Genomic DNA, 23,546 nt, shown 5'->3' with positions numbered 1-23,546 from the left:
AATTAATAACGTTGAAAAAATGCTGAATCATTGATGATTTCGTAAAATAACTGAAGCTTTATGTTACTTGTGCTACGACACCATACAATTAAATGTTTTTGGATCGTTATATGAAGTGTTCACCCTATACTTTAATGTGACCTTTACCGAATTGCTTCATATAAATTATGTTTATTAAATGCCGACCTCGTATAAATAATATGGTTAAATGTACATAAAATGAAAATATCTATTTAAAATTTCTGGCTGGTGAAAATTAATAGGATCGTGTTAGTGTGGACCCTATGCAAATTATTAAGTATTTACATCTGTAGTTATACTATAAGAAGCAACATTTTTCATCCAATTTTATTAACTGAAAAAGGCATTTTTTTCATGTTAGGTTGGTAAATACCTTCGCGGTTTCCCGTTCACAAAGACTGTACATTTTTCAGTGTAAAATACACGGTTTCATGGAAACTGGAAAGTCTCTGTTATAAAATTCCTGGGAGCAAGTTCTTGTTGTTTTTAAATTATGGACGTTCATTTTAGAGTGCACTTTGTGCTTTTGATTATGAGCCGAATAAATCTGTTTTCAAGTTAAAACAAATAAGTTACAGTCTGGAGATGGTAGTCAGGATTTTTTAGAATATGATTATAAAAAACCGATATCTGCGTGATCATACATGATCAAGGGATTTACGCGACCACCTCCCAAATCGCGGATCACAGTTAGTTCATATGAACTTGAAAACTTGGTCGATTATTTCGAGTGAGTCATCACGCATTCATCTTTAATAGAGGTGTTCTGCAAGTTGCATAATGACGTTTATGGACTAATGTACGCGTGTAAGGGACAATTAACCGTTGCACTAACATTCTCAAGCGTGCATACGACAATAGAACAAAGGTGAATCGTTAGAAGAGTCTTCTTTCTTGCCACACTGACCATTGTGTATCAATGGCTATAGAAACAACTTATTCATTAAAGTTTTTGCATCTGACGACATGTCTTGTACGGAATGCATGCGTTATTACACATTATATTTGTTTGTTGTTATTGTCATTCCCAGTTAAATAATAATACGTCGATTATGTTATGAAATGTTTCGTTTTCATTAAAGCCTAGTTTGTATTATTTATAAATGTTATAATAATCACTAATACATAATATGTATGAGTATTTTCTCATTAATAATGCTTTAAATTTCTTTATTTCCAGGTCCAACAACACATAAATCTTCGTCATTCATCACTGCCAACTATTCCGCCCTTAAAGCGCCCTTAATGTCGCAATGCTAGACCATATCAATTGTATCTCGACTAATACGATAGTAGACTGGAAATTTGGGTGGTGGTGGCGTACGTGACGTCATCGGGAGAGGGGGGATTGCGCTATGAGCCAATCCCAGGATGAGGCCCGAGCGGCCAGGATACAGAAGTACAAGGAAGAGAGAAGAAAACAACTTACAGCTAGAACAGCGACTCTATTTTCTGCCAATGTTACCGAAAGGTGAGCTGACATTCGTATTTTCATACTATCCATACAGAGAAAAGATTTTTGTATTTTTATTTGTATTATGAATAAACTCAAAAACTACTAAGGCAATTTAGATGAAATTTGTCATAGTGACAGACGAATCCTTCAGGAGTAATGTAAGCTTTTTTATTATGGTTTCACCCGAGTGAATTCGGGACGGACCAGAAATTTTTACAATTTGTTACATATTGCAAGACATTGATAGTGTTTTTTCGACCTTATAATGTTAGTCAAAATATATTATCCAATAAATTGAATATTTAGAAATCAATCAAAATTTCACTTCCACTCAATTATTATTCCATTCCAATGTTATAGAACCTTTGTTAATTTTTTGTTTTCATATTTCAGGCGCCCGAGAAAAGTCGGTGATCGCTGTCAATCTGACGACACAGCTGACCACCTCAAGTCTTCCTCAGAGCTTAATCTAAACACTGCTTCAACTTCAGTGCCTATTAGAACTACCCGTACGTCACGTCTCAGAGCCGCTGCCACAGTCAATTCTGATTCATCGCCATCTAAAAAGACTAATAGAAGTTCTTCAGTCCAATCTCTCACAGATGATGCCAAGCCAAAATCATCTAAAATGTCAAGAATCATAGACAGAGATAAACCAAGAATTGGAAATCGAAAACAGAGCTATGAAAAAGAAAATTTTAAACATACTACGGATAAGGATACTGGTGCTATTAAAACGAAACCTAAACATTCCACTAACAAAACTATTTTAGAAAAAGACAGAAGTAATTTAATAGTTAGTAGTCCTAAAGGAAAAAGCAATTACAAGCTGGAGGAAAGGAAAACTAGAAATTCTTCAGAAGAACAGAAGAAAGTACATAGCTTGAAAATTGAAGATAAAAGCAAAAAAACTCTACATATAGACGAAGAACAGATTTTTAACGACATTTTAGACGATAAAGGTTTTTCAGATAGTTTGGAGAAGGAAAAAATAGAAGATTTGTTTAATGATCTTGTTGTTGAAAATAAAAATGCTTTCGACGATAAAATCGAGCTCAAAACATACATTCCTATCAGTCAAGAAGATAATGCTGTGAACAAAGTAGTTACTATTGCTAAGTTAGAAGATAGTGGTGTAGTGCCAAAAGTAGTGAAAGATGAAGAAGTGGGGGGGTTGTTGGGTGCAGTGTGTGTTCGGAAAGTAGAAAGATTCAGTGAGCTTCTTAGCAATCTATGTTCTCCACGCGAAGCTGACATTTTGTTCCAAGACGTCTTAGCCGATAACGGGATTGACAATAATTTGGTGAGTATGGAATTTAACGTGAATGTAGATTCGTAGAATTCAATACAATGTAGAATATAGAGCTTTTGTAGATAAAATGTGATAGTGGCGTGATATATGATATATATATTCTAGTGATATCTCAATTTAAATATTTAATGCGAACCATTGTTCGCATTAGCATAAGTAGCATCATTAAAATAATGATGGACACTAATCAGCCCACACTTAGCATTAAATTTGTATCGCGTGTCCGATGGTCCGACGGTCCTATGGTCGAAACACATAAATTTACACACAGAACTCCGAACTTGTGCAAGTCCTATTATGTCTTTTTATTTCTCATCTGACCCTAAAAGATGCCCCAAAATGAATAGAATAGTTCTAGATTATGCTTCGACCATTCCCATCATCGACGATCACAATAATTTCATCATTATTGTGATCATAATTTTTGCCAGTTTTTGGCAATTTATAAACATTGACTCCACGCGTCAATTGATGTGTGTTTATTTGATTAATTATCTAGGAATAGGTATTTTATTAGTACTTATATATTATTACATTTAGTAATTAGTAGTAACTATAAAATAATAAAATGTTAGATTATTTGGATTTAATTATTGAGTTTAAGACTTCATTGCTTATAAAGTGACATTACCACATATTTCAATCGATAACTCTTTCTAAGATACTTAAATATTTAAAAGCTTGATGTTAGTATCATCGTCTGACCTATCGAGTGGCATTTACCATTCGTATTTAATCAACCACGACCGTCACCGTTACTTGCATGCTAACTGGTTTTACGATTAGAGTTAAAGATTAGTATTAGTTGGCTTAGGAATTAAATGTATGTTTATTTTGTCCTAAATGTTAACATTCGTACTACGAGGCAAATGTTATATATATCATGAATTATCGTCTTTGATCATTTAGGTATAATGTATTATACTTTGTATTTAGTCAAATAGCCAATCGATTGCATTTAATAGTTTTTAGAGTTTGTTTGATTTAGTTTTTGTGTTTATGCTTGATTTAGGTTTCTGTAAGTGTTGTCTTTTATTTTTTTTTCTTCTAATCTTTTATGATTGTTTGTGGTAAATTAATATCAGTTTTGTAATGTATATATTTCACGTTTCATTTTGTGTCTTCATATTTCATTTTACCGTATTCTATAATTCGACTGTTCCATATTTGCACATGAAATACCTATTGTTTTTATAGGTTAGTCTTCTGGTTTGTAATATCTCTTCTTCCAATAAATCCTATTCGAAATTAATTTGTTTTTTGTTATTTATCATCCAAATTTCTTCAACTGATTGAAAATCAGTTTTCGATATCTGACTACTGTACGTACATAGCTCTCTTTACTTTATTTTGTAAATCACAAAGTTCAATTTAGCATAAGTCATGTTCACATCGCCGCTTTTACCAGCCCTTTAGGCTTAGGCCTATATAAAAACTAGAAACTTCTTTTTCAACAGCTCTGCTTATCATCAGCAGAGTTAGTTATAATTATTATATATTATTATATTTTTTGATGTAAAGTGCCTATTACAGTGGGAGAAGGGGTGGATAAAGAATTTTTTGACGTCTATATGAGCGAGACATATGCCCAGTATCGACATTCAAGAATTTGAATATTTGAATTTATTAAGACATTGCTTTCGAGTCTTCGTAATGTATTGTCTGATTTAGTTTAATTCGCACACTTCAAATACTTCAAAAATTACCGTCGCAATTTGCTAAACTCGTGTTGACAAACAACTTCGTCAGATTTGAATATAAATTCAATCACTACAACACAGAAAGGGCAATGACCGTTCAACACAACTTCGCTTTGTCTGAGATTTTATGATGGAAAATTGTTCGGGACTTATTGAATTTTGAAAACTATCTCCGGTTCATTGATCGGCGAGTGAATTTTCTGACAATCTCTTTAGCTGAAATGTTGTTTTAATAATCCAATATGGATGTCGACAGGGTAAAACCAATAAGATTACTTAATAAGAATTCCAATAAACACAATGTCCCATGTTTTTTATATTCGATATTTAGAAATAAGTGAGCGCTTTGAGTTGTAGTCAAATATAGCCTATTCTTTGACAGACTTTTTCATTGTTTTAAAACCTAATTTTATCTTTATCCACTGCAATGAATCTTAATCTGAATATTTAACATATTAACTTACATTTTATCAATGAGCACTTGTTGATAAACTTAAATATAACTGTTGAAAAAGTAGCAAGTGGACCACTGGCTCTAACGCTTTTCGGCTGTGGAAGAAACCGGAATAACGCTCATATAAAAGAAAAAGGATTTTCTTTCTTATTTAAAAACCTGTGATAAAAATCTTTAGGCAGCCATAATACGTATGTAAGAAACTTATGCGCGGTTCCATTTCACACTAGTCTAGTGCATTCTTGTCTTTATATTCTTATATTTAATTATCTGTAGTATTATACTGCTTGATATCTATATCTACCTATCGTTAAATAATAATTTATCTTTCATTAAGCCCCACAGTGGGAGTCTGTTTGGTACATAATTGATAATGATGGACTGTTTATGGTTTCGTTAATTGGATAAGTAGCGAATGTGCTAAATTGATCGCGTAACGCTATTTAGGAAGGTTAATAATGTTGTAAGGTTTGTCAGTAAATAAAGCGGTAAAAAACATATCTTATTTGGTGACTTATTATCTACCTTAAAAAAATATAACATTTCAGAAATTTCACCTTCACAATCTCATTTTTTCACGTCAATTAATTAGTATTTCTCAAAAAAATAAAAATTATACTTATCGGATAAGCCTCCTACGAGTCTGAGCTTAAGATGATCTTCATTTTGTCTAGACTAGTTTAATCTTATACTAAAAAAATATTACATTTCAGAAATTTCACCTTCACAATCTCATTTTTTCACGTCAATTAATTAGTATTTTTCAAAAAAATAAAAATGATACTTATCGGATAAGCCTCCTACGAGTCTTGAGCTTAAGATGATCTTCATTTTGTCTAGACTAGTTTAATCTTATACTTTCAGTCTGGGTTTCGCGTCTAATGACTCCCCATATACTCATTCAGTCAAGGTCGAATCGATGTACATTGTTGTTTTAAATCGTGAGTTATTTATCAAAGCAACGTAAAATCAGCAATAAATAGTGATCGCCGTTCCCATGGTTCGCACACATTTATCTGTCTACGTATTTACATATTATTACCGCTGGTCGTCGAAATGTTTGTTAATCATGTTTCTTGACAAAATGACTTGTTATTTGCAAAATATAATTTTAGGTTGTATGTCTTTCCCACTCGGTCCCAAAAGCCGCTCGACCCTGTACAAACACAAGTACAAGTTCATAACATACACATAATTTATTATATTAATAACAATATTTATTAACGATCCAGCTTATTTCACCTGGTCCGCCTTGACTCTTAATGTCTTTTTAAAACTTTTTGTCTGCTCTTTAATTTCCATTATTCGACCTCACATGCTACCGGATGACATGTTTAATTGTTTGACCTCCTGCGTTTTGCCTTCCACATTGTTACTTCTCATGCTGGCTACACACTATCGCCGAACTCGACAGATGCCGATGCGATTGAATGAACCATAAATGTACCGAATCCGAAGTTCGGCAAACAGTATCGCGATAATGTAAAGCTGGCATCAAGAAGTGACTTGTCAAGGTGCGGTAGTGCGGTATTCGGTAGATGGTGAATCAAGAGGCAACGCACAGAGGTCAGTCAGTCTATTTCAGTTGGTTCAGTACCTATTTTGGTAGCAAGATCAGTTCTATTGTTATACATATACAGTAAAGTATAAGTGATAGTCAATTGTTTAAAGAAATATGTTGCTAAGTTTCGGTTGACATTAGCCATTTCGTTTGAGGGTTGAAGATATATATATATGGCCTATTTCACAAATTTTGTTAATTTCAAGTTAGATTGAATGCAATTAAATTCCAATATTCGATATTCATAGAAAATCAATGATGACATTAATACAATATTTTCCCTTATGGCGCTCTACAAATAAAATTTGTCACATCTAAGCGAATGTCCATAAAGGTACCATATCGTTTAAAAATGGAAAATAAAATAATTCATTTTTTTTTGCATTGGCATTGGCACGCGTCACGTAGGTAATGGTACGTAGGTAAATCTCGATCGCTACGTTGTAAATTTGTCTCTGTGGGTGGGTGCTTCTTTCTTTTGGTTACTGTGTCTTGTTGATATGTCGGCGGCCTCGTCCTGGCAACAGGAGCTTCGTATTTGGCATCGGTCTTCGGAAACCTGGCCCAATATGACGAAACCACATGCATATTTCATTTTCCGTTTATGGCCAGCTTTGGTTATCGTTAAATTTTGGGCGCCATTTTTGTGAAATTGGCAGGACATGTGCGGTTGTTAAATTAATTTTGTGGCTTTATTTGGAGTACAGTTGGCACCAATATGCCAATTTTTATCGATTGACTAATAACTACTGGCTGAAAATACTAAGTACTTATTTTTTGCACCAATTCTTATCATTATGTTACATACACATACAGCAAATAATATTACAGTAATACAAGTACGAATAAAAACAGACAAAGTAAAAACCGACTGCGGGAATAGAGAAAGTACTTTAATTTTCATTTCAAATGCTTTTGATGAAATTGAAAAGCATTTTATTATTCAAGCTACATCATAATTTGTATAGCACGATTGATTTCCCTTTTTCTCATACGATCAATCAATGTGGCGTGTGGCTATTCGCACGGTTGACGTGATTGACTAATCGACGATTATCCTAACATAGTCGTTAACGTGGAGCTTCATCGATGTAGTGTTACCATAATGTCCAGTTCGGGACGATTGATCGATACAATAATAATTATAATATAAAATGAAATAACTTATTCCAATTCTCTTTCTTTTAAAGTTATGATTTTCCTAGTTCCCTGAAAATAACGAATTATGTAATCAATTATATGTGCACATTTGTTTTGTGGTTACATTGCTTAAGTATATATTTGATGAAAACCATCTTATCAAATTTTATTTTATTCTTCTTCATAAACTCAAAATGTCTAAATTAATCAGTTTACTTGGTAACACTAGCACGGATATGTATTGAGTTTTCTCGCACGCAAATAAAAAACGACAGATCTAGAAAAAATATAAGCAATTTATCTCAATGATGTTGCATCTGTCGATCAAGGAATTCAAGCAACTATGTCTGCAGTTTACTGAGGTTTAACAACATTTCTTGTTTGATTTTCATGCAGTTTAATAGAAAATAATATGAAGTATCCATTATCTATGATTGCAGAGTATTTTTTTCCTAAACCGGGAAGCTCAATGTCGTCCACATAAACTAAAACATGTCTATCTTCTTGCCCACTATTAACTACCACACTAATATACTTTCAGTAACCTTATAAAACAATACTATCTGGAATTTTTAACAATTCAGCAACTACCACGCACGACATAAAGAACCATGTTGGGTAACTAGATTTGCTGTTGACTATATGAAGTGAAAGATCGTTCGCCGGCTTCGTCGGTACCGGCGCAGGCGCCAGTTGTTCTACCGTCGCGCTTGCTCACGCGCATACAGTGCATTTGTTTTGGTATTGCGTGTTTTCAATTGTGAAATTATTGAATACGTATTGTGAAATTATTGAATAGTTACTACTATTATTAAATTCAATTTCGTCTTAATTTTTTGTGGTCGGTGGATCTGTATTGATTTCGTTGTGATTTTTATGGGTTTAGTTATTGTGTTCGGCTTTTAATTCTTGTTTCTTTTTTGCTAGGTGTTTGGAGATATTGTCTGGTTTAATATTTGACGAAGTGTTATGTAGTTGTTTTAACTGTTTTGTATTTGCTACGTGTATTATATCTTTAGCGTTAAATTGATACTGCAGTAATATTTACTTACTGATATTTGTATCTTATAAAAACAATGTATAGTTTCCTCAGTGCATTGAAATTATTATAATCGAAGTGCATTATTTGTTAAACCTTTGATAGATACTTTGTCGGGGTTTTATCGTGGGTTGGATGGTAAATAGGCACTAGGCAGTAGGTAGTAAAGTAGGTTTATTATAAAACTTAAGGTAAGACCCTTATTGGGTCTTATAATTTTATTAAATGTTTATAAATTTATCACGGCCACCCTCTTGCCTCGCTAGGTTGATCGTAATGTTTACGCGTCAAAGTGTTCGAGCGGATTTAGAATTTTAAAATGTATGACAGTAGATCCAAATGTGCCAGCGCTGGTACAATTGGAAATACATCGAAAGAAATTCCAAACAAAGTGTAGCTGCGTTACAACTTAACTAATTGCATGGCTCAATAAGCGTTCGCGATAACTGTAGCTTTTGTAGCTCTCTGAAAGCTATTGAATTTATAAGTTCGTCGAAACTGGCTTAAGCGGCTTAGGTCTTCAAGTTAATTCATTCGTACAACATCATTGTAGTATATGTATGTAAAGTTTATTATTATTTGAATTCAATATTAAACCCATTGAGGTGATAGAGATTAACGACAAAACTAATTGTTATCGATCTTTCAATTCATTATTATGTCAAAGTAAAGTATTAGTGATTTGCATAAATAAAATAAATATATACATGATGATCTGTAAATAAAATATGCCTATCAAAACAAAATAACAAATTTCGCCAATAGTATTCTAATTTCAGTCAGCTGCTGCCATTTGTGGACAAGTCGTTATCGACGTCCAAAAACGTACCAGTAACCCACGTCCAGTCGTCAATGTCAAAGAAATTGACGTTTACATGGATGGAAAAAGGATGGTTATGTGAATCGTTAATGTTGCATGAACATTTCCAAAATTAGATTGTTCAATTTCGTACAATTGGACTGACTATAACAACAATTACGATAATACTCATACTTCGTTTTTAAATGCCTTAATTATTCAACGATCGATGTTTAATGTGGTAATGTTAAGGTGCAGTGCAGCATAGCGAACTAAAAAAATAAAAGGAAAAAATAAAGTATAAATTGAAATCGTTAGTAAAATATCGATCCCAGCTGATACCCTATATGGTCGTCTTAAATTAAGTCGTATTGAGGCAGCAGTGATATACTGTAGTGTTTGCCAGAAAAATTTCTTTGGTTCAAATCTTGTGTATTATATTTCCGGTTCATTACAGGTATTATATACAACTATGAAGAGATCGTAACCTTTTATGGTGTAACCGTTTGTGTTTGTATTTAACCAAAAATATTGTTCCCAAAATACACTTAAATCTTGTAGATATTGTAAATGGTTCATTGGACTAAAACCAGACAAAGACTTTACGTCGTAATAGTTTTAAAAATCTCTTCATGTACATTAATGTTCTCATCAGTATGTTTACTGCGCAAGGGTTAATTCGTGATTTAACAGTACCTAACGTTAATAATCCTTTAAAATTAAACATTTTGCGCAAAATTTTGGTGTCTTAAGTGCCAAGAGGCACAATGAGCTTAATCCACACCAAAACATTTCTATAACGAAATAAACGTAAATGTTTATTTACGTATAATGTATTCTTTGTGTGCATCATAAGCAAACAAAAGTTCCAATTACTACGAGTATTAAAACGAACAGTTAAACTCATCCATATGATCTTATCTAGTTTATTCTCCGTCACATCCATAAAGTAGTTCCCGCAACCTTGCAAAATTTATATGTGTTACGCGGCGTCAAAGGTGAGGTGAAACGCTGCATGACGCGTTGCGATGATAAGTATTACAGCGACAAGATGGGTCATAAATACATTCATTGATATTGAAGTAACACACTGCTTGCTGTCGCACACCTAGGGCTAGATTATGAATTTGCATTGCGCGCGTAGGAGCTTAAGTTGCAGCCTCCAACATTCTATAAAGTTGTTTGAAGGCTGTCTTGTGGTCTACCATCTGGGTCTTGTTTTGCAATAGATTTGATCATATTGTGAACACTGATTTGGGTTGTCAGTCGTGTCCTTGTCTCATTCTAGAATTCTAGATAAGGGAGTGTTTCGCTGATTGATGTAATCTAAATTGCTATTTGTTGTGTTACGCGGTTGTAAGGTTTTGGTTCAATGTAATAGTTTATTAGTTAGGTAGTCATTACATTTATCTTTCGCTTTAATCAGATTTGGCCGAGATTAATAAATATTAAGCTTTGATCAATTTAATGAATCAAAAACAAAAACAGTCTTATTAAAAAAACATCTGTTTATGATAGCTAACTTTTTTGCTGGCTGTATACAAAGATAATACAATCGAGAACGATCTCGATAGGTCATGATCATTTCGTATTTTTAGAAAATTATTCCGGTGTATTATTACGGATAATAATTTTCTTAACAAGAGCAATAATAATGTGGAAAAGACATTACTTTTCTTCCATAATATTGTTCGTTTATTATATAGCTTATCCACCGGTTTATCGATATCGTAAGGAAGGTATACTCTTTATTTTATGTGAAACCATAAAATTCATGAGTTGACTTGTGCACATAAGTGTCCAACATGCGGATATACTTTAAGGAGTATAAAGTAAAACTGGTGAGTTTGCTGTGGTAGCATAAGTTGATATAATATATACCTCTATCTATATAAAAAGTATTTTAAAATAGTCTTACACACCAGCGTCTAACTCCATCCCTTTTTTGTTTCCTATAAAGGGAAAAAAATATTTTGTTTATTCAAACTTGACTTGATTGTGTTAAATTAATAAAATTACTGGATTAAGTCATTAATAAAAACAGCTCAGTTTGATGAGACCTATATCTATCCATTGTCAACATCAATAGTTAGGTAATCGTTTATTCTGCTTGACCGCATCGCTCTCTGACCAGATTGCTGCAGCACACACCTGCACTTAGTTTGTGTGTATGAGTATATCTTGTTTTATTTAAAATTTTCTGTAATACCTATATTTTCTCGTGTTTTTTTATATTGTCAAGCATGCGTGTGATTGTGACAAGAAATAAATTATCTTTCTCTGTCTCGTCTTACATCTTCTCGGGGTTGTGATGCCGCGAAGCTGGAGGCCATCGCAAAATGTGAATTTAAAAAAATTGACACTTGTCTATCTAGTCTTATTGTATAATTCTTTTCTTTGCAGCGGTCGTCGATTCCGGAATGCACCGCGCCATGTCGCCGTGCACAGCCCTCGCCGCGCACCACGAGCACGCCGAAGCGACCCACACCAACCACCAACGATGCCTCTGGTAAGTCCCTTGAAATTAACATCATCATCCATTTTAATGTCCCCTTTACTAGAGATATTGTCTTATGGATCGATAGAGGTCGGCCCATGACACGTCACGTACATCCTGAGCAAATACAACCGGTACCATGGGTTTAACGAGCTTTCAAGATAATATGTGTTTTGTCATCGTATCTTTATAATCATATCACCCGATAGTATCGTCCAGTATCATTTGCAGGTCAATGCGCAAACCACTTAGCTACGAAGTTTCTCTTTTTTATCATGAGTTAAACATTTAGCGCTTTTCCTTATTGAAGAAAACTGTAAATGGACATATATAGTTATCGTCATTTAGCCACAAGAAGGTAAAATAGTTGAACTTCAAGATCGATGCTGACTTGATGGTAAAAGTCTTTCGTCATCATTACAGGCTTTGTTTCGTTTGTCTTTAGACCTCCATGAATATACATCTTTAGCAAAATCAAAATCAAATCATTTATTCACAAATATTCAGAAAGGGGTTTCACAGGCACTTTTTCACGTCATATTCTAAATTAAAACATATTTACCAAAGCTACAAACACCAGTCACACCAGTCGTTAAGTTGACACTAAAATGCCCCTCACAAAACAAACTACTAGCATTTCGGAACGACCACTGTTGAGAAGAAATGCCGATAGAAACTCATTCAAACAGTGTTGGTCCCTGTCATGCCAAAGGGGGAAGGGCTTACCATTTTTTAAGTATAAATTTAGCCCTCATCATTTTATTAGCAGTTGTTACGACGGCCGTATTGTTACTCATTGGATATCGGCATTCGTTAATCTTTGTAACATCGTTCCAGTAGCTAATCGGTAAAATTGTACACATAGTGTAACGTACCTAAAGCGAAAGTACGAATTACAACAACGTGCACATGCATCGGTAATAGGCGATGTTAAAAATTGTTGGCGGTTTCCATCATTAGCTGGAGTTATTGGCCGACAGAAATAAAATTAGCATGTTATCGAAAATTATCGGCTGATGAATATAAAATTGTCATTGATCTTGTGATATAAGCTTTAAGGCTTGAGGTTAATGGATAACAGATAAGTATAACAGTAATTGATGTCTTAAACTTAAGACGTCAACATAAAAACTTCATTTCAGTGTATAACGGATCAATCATTTTCAATACTAGTCTAGTATAAAGAAGCGGTGCTGGTCAAATGGCTAACACCGTCCACATGTGATCGAAATATCCTAGGTTCGAATCCTACACTCGTGTCACTTGAGTTTGAGTATCAATCTGACTCATGTACAGTAGTTTTCATAGACCACAACTTGCTTCCGGTGAAGGAAAACTTCGTGAGGAAAGCTGCGCACTGGTTGACAGTTAAGTTCACTAGTGTGTACGCGACTACTTACCACTAAATGTCGGTAGTTAGTCGTAAAAGTCACGTCGGATAACTTTAGGCGACTTGAATAAAATCGGACAGTAGTGTTAATAACACAATCGAAAAGAAGAATACTAATCTCATTGTTTTCACAAGAAAGTGAGTGTTTATAATTTACAACAGCGACATGAATTAGTTGTAATAATATTACGAATCCATTGTCATTATACGAGTTCAGATCGAATTACGTTATCTGTGACACAATGATCTCTTTTATTTATACCTAGTGACGAGCGATGACGGTAAATTACATTTTCCTATTGATTTAGACAATTTTCTTTCGTCATTGTCGTATATACCATTTGATATTGGTGTATCAGGTAATATATTTTTGTGCCGTTGTATCCTTTACTCGTCTAATTAAAGTATGCAAAATTAGATGTATGGACTACGAGTATGTCACAATATTTCCGAATTTTGCCAAAAACTAGATTTTGAAAATTACTAAAAAGTACTTATGAATCTGTTTTATGCTCTTAGACGTCTTAAATTTATGAAGATGTCGGGATTATTTATTCTTCGTCTGCAGTTAATTTCAACTGCAGTACATAAGCTTCCTCCAAGGCACACCAAGCTTCACGGTCTTGAGTACTTCTTCTCCCAAACAGGCCTCCAATCTTGGCGATGTCGTCACTCCAGAGGGCAGCTGGTTTGCTTCCTCTCTGCGTCTCATCTATGTACTATGTGTGTACGGAAGAAACGAGAAGAAATGATCGCTAATATGGAGTGGAAATGGTCAGCTCACATATGTCGTAGGGAGGACGGAAAATCCCCATATTTTGGCTATATTAGTTGAGACTTTAGTGCGTCTTCCTGATCTCGGTGTTACGCACTCGATATCGGGACTCGGGTGTGATTTATTAAATGTCGTATAACAAACAGGCAGTGTGGGTGGCCTCATTAGGTGGAACACAAACAATTTTCTGAGCAATGTTAATATAATAGAAATATAAAATTACCAGATATGATATGAACCTAGATGAATACTAGATGAGCCCCCGGGCTTCGCTCCCGTGGGAATTGTAGGATAAAAAGTACCCAATGTATTATTCCAGGTTATGTTCTACCTGTGGACCAAATTTCATAACAATCTGTCCAGTATTTCGTGTGAAAGAGTAACAAACACATACACACATACATCTTCACAAACTTTCGCATTTATAATATTAGTAGAATTCCGCAAATTTACTATATATGTTATGAAACTAATTACACGATCGACTCGTTATTTAAAATTTAATAAATTACGGGTGCCTTTTATTTGTAATATGTTTTATATATAATAGGCTTAGTTAAAAACGTTTACAACTATTTTATGTTTTAATGAACGTAATGTTATAAGAGTTATATTATTAATATTAAAAATAATTTTAGCAATGCGGATGTACATGTGCTGTCGTCTGTATCGTTAAGAACATCATGATTTTTATTAGGCGCCACTACCACTGTCATTTTATTGCCAGCGCCTACGAGTTTTAGAAGACACGTTAATGAACCATTTGTCACACCAGTCGTTAAGTTGACACTAAAATGCCCCTCACAAAACCGCATTAATTAATTTGGGGTACGCAACATTCGGCTCAATCGAAAATAACAATTTCTTTTTACACAGCGCCTTGAGAATTAAAATGAGGCAATGTCGCGTTTTCGCGTTATTAAAAAAATCAACAAATCATATATTTTCTGTAGTTTTATTACGGCTACACAAACTATCGGCGACATCGAACGAATGCTGATGGATGAACGTACATTGCGTAGTTTGTATGTGAGCTTTTCATCAACCAGCAATGTTCGTTTAAACCGCTAAAAATTTACGAATTGTTTGCAGTTGGCATGAGGTGTAAGTCTCAAACTTCAGAAACTTGTTTTTATTCATTGGAAATAATAAACAAACGTGAAAGTGTGTGTGTGTGTGGACTATTCATATATATATATATCTCTACTAATTCAAGAATATCTTTAGATAATTTACTAACGTTTTGGAAATTTATCCGGATAGCATGGTTCGTGTGCAGTTCTAACTTCTAACACCGTGTAGGCGATATGAATTATTTAAGACCTCAGGCGGCTGGGTAGTGGCGTTCATACTGAAATATTATCAGCGTGGCCTCTTGGTTGCTATATGGGGCAAGGCTGTTTACTTAGTTCGTAAACTTGCTTCGTGATCACTGAAATGTTTGTTTTATCCTAGTAATTTGCCGTTTAGTATTACTTCTACAGTAAATGTATTTTTTCTACAATATATGTTCTTTGCGTCTTTTGAAATATGTTCAATTATGTTTCTACTTGTAAACTTTGTAACTGCACCTGAAATGCTGATGAACGTTTTTGTTCTTTGTGAAAATGGGGGTTGAGGATTACGTCATCTAAGTAAGTGAGGTTTGCAATTCTATACCTCTTAGTCTACACTTCCCGATTCATAAATCCTGAAAGGATCATCAAGTTTAGTCAAACGATAGTTTCATTATAGCGACAACTTTTCACAAACACTTATTAAAATGTCAGATTTCCCCACGCCCACAGAGCAAAGATGATTGTCAAACAAAGTTCCGAAAGAGACAGACGTACTTAGGGAAACGGCTGAGAGTTTAATGGAAAAGTTAAGTCTCGTCATTCATATTAATTTGCCGCGGACCAGGACCACAGGTGAGGGCCCCGACCTTGCGCCATTTCGCCTGAGAATTATAAAAATACACAATCTTACTTCAAATATTTTTCAATCAAAAGTTTTATAGTATATATTTTGCGGGTATCGTGCTGCAATTTCTTTCTTTGTCGGCTTAGCAAAAAGGACTAAGGTACCCAAATTGCAAATAAGTAATTAGATCATCACAATGAGATCAGTAGAATGACCAAGTAAAAGGACTTATACCTTACGTATTAGACTAATGGATACACGTTGAATAACCAAAATATAAGTTACAACAGTAAGCGCGCGGTGCCCCAAAATACGTCCCATTGCATTTTCTACTCTTGCACAGCATAGTGGGGTTGGCATGACTGTTTTATCTGAACTTAATTCTGTAATATGAAATATGACTTACTGTAATATGAAATAGTACTATTATCGTAAGTAAAATGAACTATTAATTTTCCATATATATACGTTTTAACGTTTCCGCAAAATCTCAGTAAACTGATGTGGAAAATAGACCGATAGTTACGGAGGGTTTAAACCCACAATATAATAGATTAGTACGACTGGTAGTGTCTCCTCTTAAATGGCTAATTGGTGGATTATTTATACTTCTTATTTACTCCTATTTTGTGGGTGTTGGTCTCGTCTAAGAGTTTTTTACATATTAATTTCCAATTATATCTTAAAATTAGAAAGAGGCTAACAAGGAAAGAATAATTCAAGATAGTTAATACACAACTTTAACACAAAAAATATTTGTCTAACCGACCGATTCTTCCAGATTCAATACACTAATCAAATGTCTTGTGTTATTCATCGAGCATGAAGGATTATAAAGAGAAAGTGTTGTTTATTTGTTGTTAATATACAAACAGGAACTATTGAAGCAATTTTAACAATTCTTTCAGCGTTAGAAAGTATGTTATTTCTTTCGTGTCATTATATTTTTTCCCTAATGTTGTTTCTTGAGTGTGTTTTAACATTTAAACAACTAATACCAATTAAAAATAATAATATTTAGTGGAGCCAAATCACGAGGCAGCGTCTAGTGTTAAATATTCGGCACATGTAGAGCAATAATATCAAAGTAACTCATTTAGACATATCAAAGGACTGCTTGCAAAGGACATGAAATCATTAGAGGCTTTATACAAAATGAGGTTCATTAGGTTATATTCAGCTTTCCGGGAAGTATATAGAGGGACGATTATGAGATCATACACACTGAATATAATCATAGACCTTGACCTTTTCCAAAATAGATGGCTCAAAATTTCTCGGTATCTATGTGACAACGACATTAAATATAGTTTTAAAAACTTAACGTCTGTCGTTGCGTTTATTCATTATAAAGAAAGAATAAAAAATACAAATATTTTCTGATTATAATATTCGTATGGAGGTGGAAGCTTAATAAACGGTTTTTATGCTAAGTGAGGTTCACGTCATTACTATGGTACACGAGATCTTCCACATTATATTCTAACGACGTCACTCCGCTACGCACTTTCGTCTCGCAGTAACGTTTATGTTATGCATTAGCGTTAGGAGAGTTGTACTGATGTCTCAAAAATATTGCACAGTCTTTGCCTGCGGGTTTGCAAGTATGAATTTTCACTTAGGAAAAATATTTTCAATATTTTATGAATGGAAAATGATTTATGCTTTTTACAAGCTTTTATTTAACTTGTGTTGTATATGATGTTCGGTTCTTTGTTTGTTCGGATAGAATCTTGCAACTTAATTTTGAACCAGATCCTCAACCGATTTTGCTGAAATTTTGTTTTACATTTAGTTTGGATGACAATACATTATTTGATATACATGACCTGATAGTGCACAGAATGCACCATACTGACGTGAATTTTATCACTAGTTGAATTAAACAAGTTCTCTTACAGACTATCTACTTAACAGAAACTCAAAGTAACTAAGTTTTTTTTATTTGCTGACTGCAAATAAAAAAAAACTTAGTGTTGACTGAAACTTGAAGCTACCGAGGAACACCGGAGCGCAGTAGGTTCACATTCGTTCACAAGAAATAGTTTATGTCCGGACCACAAAGGCGAAAACTCATATCTGTTCACAACACGCTATCTCCAAGAGAAATACTAATAAGAACCTTGACGTTTTAAGTAATTTCACAAAGATGACATTGTCGGCGGGCGTATAAAACGGTGATTTTTCTTGTGACAATTTAACTTATCTCTCAAAACCAGCCGAGATTTGATCTCCAAGTGCTCGTAATACAGTTTTAATAAATTCGCGGCTCAAATCCATTAGTATATTGCCGCGGGCATCTGAGCTCTCGCAACTGACAATTTCTTTGAACGATAAACTTGGCCCTTAAATTATTATGAGTCTTGAAATATTATATTGCTTGTGTGATGTCGAGGGCCTTTTGCACTCCGTCGAGTGTGAAAGATAAAGGTCTATTGTCCAGTGCGACCCGTGTTAGATTTTTGTGTGTAGTAGCCATGGCTTCATAAAAACATCATTAATAGAAAAAATATACCAAATAAGAAATTCAGAAGGACAAAAGCGCAGATGAAGTTAATAAAGGAAACACGTTGTGTCCTGTTAGGAACTCATAAAAACATCATTAATAGAAAAAATATACCGAATAAGAAATTCAGAAGGACAAAAGCGCAGATGAAGTTAATAAAGGAAACAGTGAACGTTGTGTCCTGTTAGGAAGTAAAAGTGTTTACAATGAAAAGTGAAAACTGGTTGAAACTCCACCGACTACGTCCAAAATATCTAAAATGAGAACTATTAGGCTGATTTTCGCTATACATTACGATTATTAGTTAGTCTATTGTGCCATCAAGGTTACTGGAGTGCGTCTGACCTTTTATGTGTATTGGATCCGAAAGCCAGCGATGATTCATTGCGGGGGTGTCGTATCGTGAACCTTTAACTAATTCAAATCATTCAAGCATGTTATTACGATAAACGTTTGCTCTGTCAACTCGTTTTGTTGTTATAAAATAATTTTTGACATGGGATTTGTTTAATATCTGTTTATAAATTATATTGCAAGTAAGTAGTACTGGTTCTAACTAGTACTACTGTAATGTGAAATAGTTAAGTTGAATATCTAATGGTACGCGGCAAATTATGGCCGTCAGTAATTCATTGTTAATATAAGACTTACCGTAAGTAAACAATTTTTCCGACAATATTTTTCGGAAAAATTCATACGTCAATCAGAAAAATATCCAGTACATAAATAATGGTATACATTATACGAAAAAATCTTTTATTGATATTCAAATAAAGAAACGTGGAAAATTTTCAAAGTTTATATATTATAATTAGTATCTACTTCTGCTATTTGCGGTTGAGGTACTTCTAGCCTTTCTCGGGAAACCATTGTGGAAATTTAGTATCCTTGTATATTGATAGGAAATTATTTTAAATTATTTAGTTCATGATGAAAAGCCATTTATATAACCAAGTCAGATGTTGATCATGAAAGACGAAAATTCTGTGTAAAGAACTAAAACTAATGAAGCACGTCTGAATCTATAACCACCTAATTATAATAATGTCCCAACTTGAGTCATATTTGTGTCTATTTCTGTACGTACATTGACGTCTGCGATCTTGAATCTATAAAAAAACAAGTTATTTTGTGGACAAGTCACTTTTTGTCCATTTCACTCTTCGGGAGGTGAATTTTATTTTCGTTATCATTTAACGAGAGTATTGTGCTTTGCCCCGACAGATGTTTCGTAGACGCGTGCGCGGGCGCACCGGACTCGGATTTACGTTGCGTGTCGATTGAAATCGATTTTTATCAGTGGACAAGAATTTTTATATCGATAAACTGAACATTTTTAAAATAGACTTGAAACGTTGCAACGTAATTGTTTTCAAATCGGTACATTAATTGTATAAAATATTAAAATCATTGTGATAATTCTTTAATCGAAAGACTGTGTTGGTGCTGAAAAGTGAAATTAATAATAAAACTTAGAATTTGCGAAATTCAGCGTTCCGCTATAGTAAACACATTATAAAATTAATGTGTATTTCGACGTTTTCGAAAAATACCGGGATGTAATTAAAATGTGGTGATTTCGCCGGTTTATTTGGATCGAGGCGCGCGCGCATGTGCCAAGCGTTCGACGCATTACTCTAGTGTCATTTGATGACATCGACCCGTGTGTCAACGTCTACCCCACATGGATAAAAAAAAAAGAAAGCATCAGTCTTACAGTCTTGCTGTGTGTTTTAGTTGAAATTTCATAGATTTCATCACTATTTATAATTATTTTTTTAAGATTCTTTCATTGTTAGTGTAGACATGGATGCGGTGTTTGTACAGGACTGTCCCATAGTGATATCGTGGATTGTGTTTCTGTTGTTGATATGTCGCTGCTATTATCAAATAGCTGCGGTCACTACCGGTGAGTTTTGATTATTTTTTAATTATAAAGCAACCAAAACGTTGTTACGGTTTATGTTGATGGAACAGTCAGCATAATAATACATTACTTAGTACTTCTAAGTCGAATGAAGCCTGTAAATAATCCAACTTACTAGATTTGTGATAATCTTTTTTGAAATCTTAAAAATATTACGGTTCTTCCTTTCGAGAGTGTTATTGCTAACTCTGGCGTCAATCAGATTCCTCAACTCGCCTGAAGGCATCTGATATGACTTTTACAAAATCCTAAGTAAATTGATAAAGAAGTGTTTATATTTCACTTATGTGTTTTTAAGTTAGTGCTTAATTAAAATTCAGAATAACCAATTAGCTTTCTGATCTAAATGAGAATCCTCCCTTATATTTCGAGCGACGGAAAAAAATCAATTAGCGCCATTAGTCTCAATTATTCGTGTCTGTGATGCTGGTTTGTGTTAAATGAGAATAATTTATCTCGCCGACTGTACTTTGTCTTTTGATAAAAGAGACGTGAGTTATATTTTTGTGAGTTAATTAACTTAGTTAATTGCTAGTACAGTTTGATCAGTATACGAGGTACACGACCAACCAATTTAAGAATGTTTCAATGTAGTATAAAGTCTGTTTTTAAATTTTATTCGGAATATTTAGTTTTTAAAAATTATTTTTTGTTTATAAACCTGGTTCCACCGGATTATTGCGTTAAATTAGTCCAATTACCATAATGTTAATTCAGTCGGGTCATTCACATGTATATTCATACCAGCAAAGTATCGCGTAGAATATTTATTGCAACATTAGCTAGATTAGGCGCATCGCTCCGTTTCATATAATTGTGATGAATTTATATTTGAACATGTGGGTCAGGCACATGCTAAACCATCAGGATATTATGAAGGTAATACTCGTGTACCTGGATGTTTCCTTAGGAATTGAAAATGTTACAGTTTTTCAGATATTCTTTGATTTCGTTGTAGTAAAAAATATTTATGCTATGTTTTGACGGATGAGTGACAAGCAACACTTATTATATATTTTTCATTTATTTTTAAGGTAGACTTACTAGGTAGAATTAAAAACATAGTACGGCCCACAGTTTTAAATAATGATAATTGAAAAACCATATTCCAGAAACGATATAACTAGGAACGAAATGAACTATTTAATTTTTCCGACTAACAAAACTAAACCGTGTTAACTGTGTGTTTTGGTTCTTTAATATGCACATTCTCATTGTTTTATGTATAGTGAGGCCCATAAGTAGGCCGTCGGTATCTTAAAAAGATATTAGTGCAGAAATAAGGCTTTGTAGTTTATTTCTCTTCGAAATATTTAGGGATATAAAACAGTTGACTAAAAATTATGGAAAGAGAAGGCGAAAAATTATGCATACTTCCGGTTTATAACAAAAATCATCTTTTAATAATATACTATGTAAAGAATCTACCTGCCAATTTCTTCGGTATTGGTCTTCGCAAACGCAATCGTACAGAAATCCGAGAACTGAGGTCGGAGCAAGTCAAATGTTTCTAATATCATTACCATTGAACATATATTACATAAATTTATTCATATCCATATATTATGAAAAGCATAAGGTTGACATGAAAAGAGTTTGCAGTGTAACATGTATTACAGTATGAGTGTAATATTTCATCACATACTTTTGTTTTGTGATCTCCATGTTTTGTGTGTACACAAGCGTCAGTGATCTCATTGCATGGTATGCCGTGGAAAGCTGGAAAACAATTTATACACATGGGAAGTGATAAAATATTCATGTTTTCGTCTCGGAATGAATGACGTCAATTATTTCACTTTGTTATCTTTAGTTTTGGAAGATCATTGATCTGGAAACCATTATATTGTATTATTATAATTAATCAATTATATACATAACAAAATATATTTTTTCCGTATGAAGGTACATATCCATGTACCTTCCTACTTAAATCCCAATTAAGCTATATCTATATCCATAGAGGACGAGGAAGGCCTAGAAAGAAATGGATGGGTTGTGTCAGGGAGGATATGAGGTTGCTGGGGGTGGATCCAAATATAGCAAAAGATAGAGAATTGTGGAGGGAACAGACATTTTGCGCCGTCCCCAGATGATGGGACAAGGTAAGGCAAATGATGATGATAGCTTAATTGGGATCGGAACAACATAACAATTTTTTCTTTTCAATAGCAATAAATATATATCAAGAACATGTTCCAAAATCTTTGTTTTTCTTCTCTGCTTATATTTAAACGGCTGATGAAGGAACCGGGAAAATGCTGAAATAAGAAAGAGTATATCTAAGTATAGCAAATTGCGTCAAATCTGTTACTATTTCACTTAAACCTCGGTTTTGTTTACTGTGTGCTCTGAAAATAATTTGCCGAGTGGCTGAGTTATTTTATCAGAGAAAGTAATAACATCGGAGGCATTCGTATTTCCCCACGGGCTGAATTGCCTCCGGCTTGTATGATGTGTGAGGTTGCCCTGAACTTCCAATGCCATCTGATTTGCGACTGTGCCCTTGTATGTTTCCAAATGTAAATATACCATTTTATTTTTACAAAATTTCTGACGTAAGCTTTTATTGTCGAAGCATGACAAAAAGATATGTTCATAGAGTACCTAAACCATTTAAGGGTTGCCTCGTTGGAAGCCGATCCTTGGTGCACCACCAGATCATGAAAATCCCAATAATGCCATGTAAACAAAATTTTAGCGCAATCCGTTGAAGATATCTGCCTCAAAGTTGCGATACATTGTTAAATAAAAATATTCAATGTTTGTTAAAATGTTATAGACTTTGATGAAGACCCTGATTGCCAATGTAAATAGATGGAGTAGATCAGCTACAACTGTAACACTATGGAGCATATAGTAGATCAGTCAGAGAAGTAATCTATCATCAATAAAAATAAAACAAGATGGGTTTGCATCGGGTGTATTAGGCGTACCCAAACGCTTTTGCATAACTGTCTATCGTAAATCCATCTTTGAGACATAACGAACATTTTGTATTTGATGCGCTTGACAACATCGAGATATCATGTACTGACTTACAGATTATATATAATATTTTACATGA

The 23,546-nt window shown here is 33.9% G+C and overlaps 1 protein-coding gene across 7 annotated transcripts in view; it reads left to right on the top strand.

Moving 5' to 3' along the window:
- Positions 1 to 23,546, top strand: part of LOC128673207 (supervillin-like) — a 166,528-nt gene that overhangs the window by 16,424 nt on the left and 126,558 nt on the right. For 5 of the 7 annotated variants that reach the window (XM_053750884.1, XM_053750887.1, XM_053750883.1 and 2 more), the window contains exons 2-4: positions 1,202 to 1,492; positions 1,871 to 2,780; positions 11,886 to 11,991. In XM_053750884.1, the coding sequence (XP_053606859.1) occupies positions 1,377 to 1,492; positions 1,871 to 2,780; positions 11,886 to 11,991 (1,132 nt within the window). In that variant the 5' untranslated portion in view covers positions 1,202 to 1,376. Of the gene's footprint in view, positions 1 to 1,201; positions 1,493 to 1,870; positions 2,781 to 11,272; positions 11,324 to 11,885; positions 11,992 to 20,206; positions 20,462 to 23,546 lie in introns of those variants that run through there. The other 2 variants (XM_053750888.1, XM_053750889.1) reach the window with 2 other exon arrangements.

This window comes from Plodia interpunctella, chromosome 10 (genome assembly GCF_027563975.2).
Source record: "Plodia interpunctella isolate USDA-ARS_2022_Savannah chromosome 10, ilPloInte3.2, whole genome shotgun sequence".
NCBI lineage: Eukaryota > Metazoa > Arthropoda > Insecta > Lepidoptera > Pyralidae > Plodia > Plodia interpunctella.
Note: the sequence above shows the minus strand (reverse complement) of the source record. Positions and strands in the feature narration are given on the sequence as shown.